This window comes from Priapulus caudatus, unplaced genomic scaffold, assembly GCF_000485595.1.
Source record: "Priapulus caudatus unplaced genomic scaffold, Priapulus_caudatus-5.0.1 Scaffold95, whole genome shotgun sequence".
Taxonomy (NCBI): Eukaryota; Metazoa; Priapulida; class Priapulimorpha; order Priapulimorphida; family Priapulidae; genus Priapulus; species Priapulus caudatus.
This window is the reverse complement of record NW_014577156.1, coordinates 300,031-300,792: the sequence shown is the minus strand read 5'-3', so window position 1 is coordinate 300,792 and position 762 is coordinate 300,031. Positions and strand designations below refer to the sequence as shown.

Sequence of the window (762 nt, the reverse complement as noted above, 5' to 3'; positions counted from 1 at the left end):
GAGAGAGAGAGAGAGAGAGAGAGAGAGAGAGAGAGAGAGAGAGAGAGAGAGAGAGAGAGAGAGAGACGAGCAAGGACATAAGGCATGACATAACATAATATAATATACTGTTTATGTGTACCAGTAATTTTCAGCACGACGAGGTTGTCAACCATTGGTAGAATGCTGATCAGGTCCTTCATCGTAAAGTCTCCGCGCTGATGCACTCGATCTGACCTTAGTGTACCAGCGTTATAAAGTGCTACGTTCGCATGTGTAGCTGCCAGCATTATATCTGCTATCATGTTACCTGAAAACAAAATGTCATACATATAATCACACGTCATGTACAGCCGATGATATATCTGATGATAATAATGTATTGGTTTGCCCTGTGGTTTGGTTAATAAAATTGTCATTTCCCACCATCCACCAAAGCAAAAAACTTATTACCAGGAACTAACCCGGGGGGGGGGGCACTCCCATTGTTAAAGTTACTGGAGACGTGTTGCTGGACAGGGTATATTTTCCGAACATCATTATTGGCACAGGGTATATTTTCCGAACATTATTATTGGCCCAGGGTATATTTTCCGAACATTATTATTGGCCCAGGGTATATTTTCCGAACATCATTATTGGCACAGGGTATATTTTCCGAACATTATTATTGGCCCAGGGTATATTTTCCGAACATCATTATTGGCACAGGGTATATTTTCCGAACATTATTATTGGCCCAGGGTATATTTTCCGAACATCATTATTGGCACAGGGTATATT

At 40.9% G+C, this 762-nt stretch overlaps 1 protein-coding gene across 5 annotated transcripts in view; it reads right to left on the bottom strand.

Moving 5' to 3' along the window:
- The window catches only part of LOC106804990 (mannosylglucosyl-3-phosphoglycerate phosphatase-like), a 61,703-nt gene that overhangs the window by 31,497 nt on the left and 29,444 nt on the right, over positions 1 to 762 (bottom strand). For all 5 annotated transcript variants that reach the window (XM_014806428.1, XM_014806430.1, XM_014806429.1 and 2 more), the window contains one exon: positions 122 to 289. In XM_014806428.1, the coding sequence (XP_014661914.1) occupies positions 122 to 289 (168 nt within the window). The remainder of the gene's footprint in view (positions 1 to 121; positions 290 to 762) is intronic.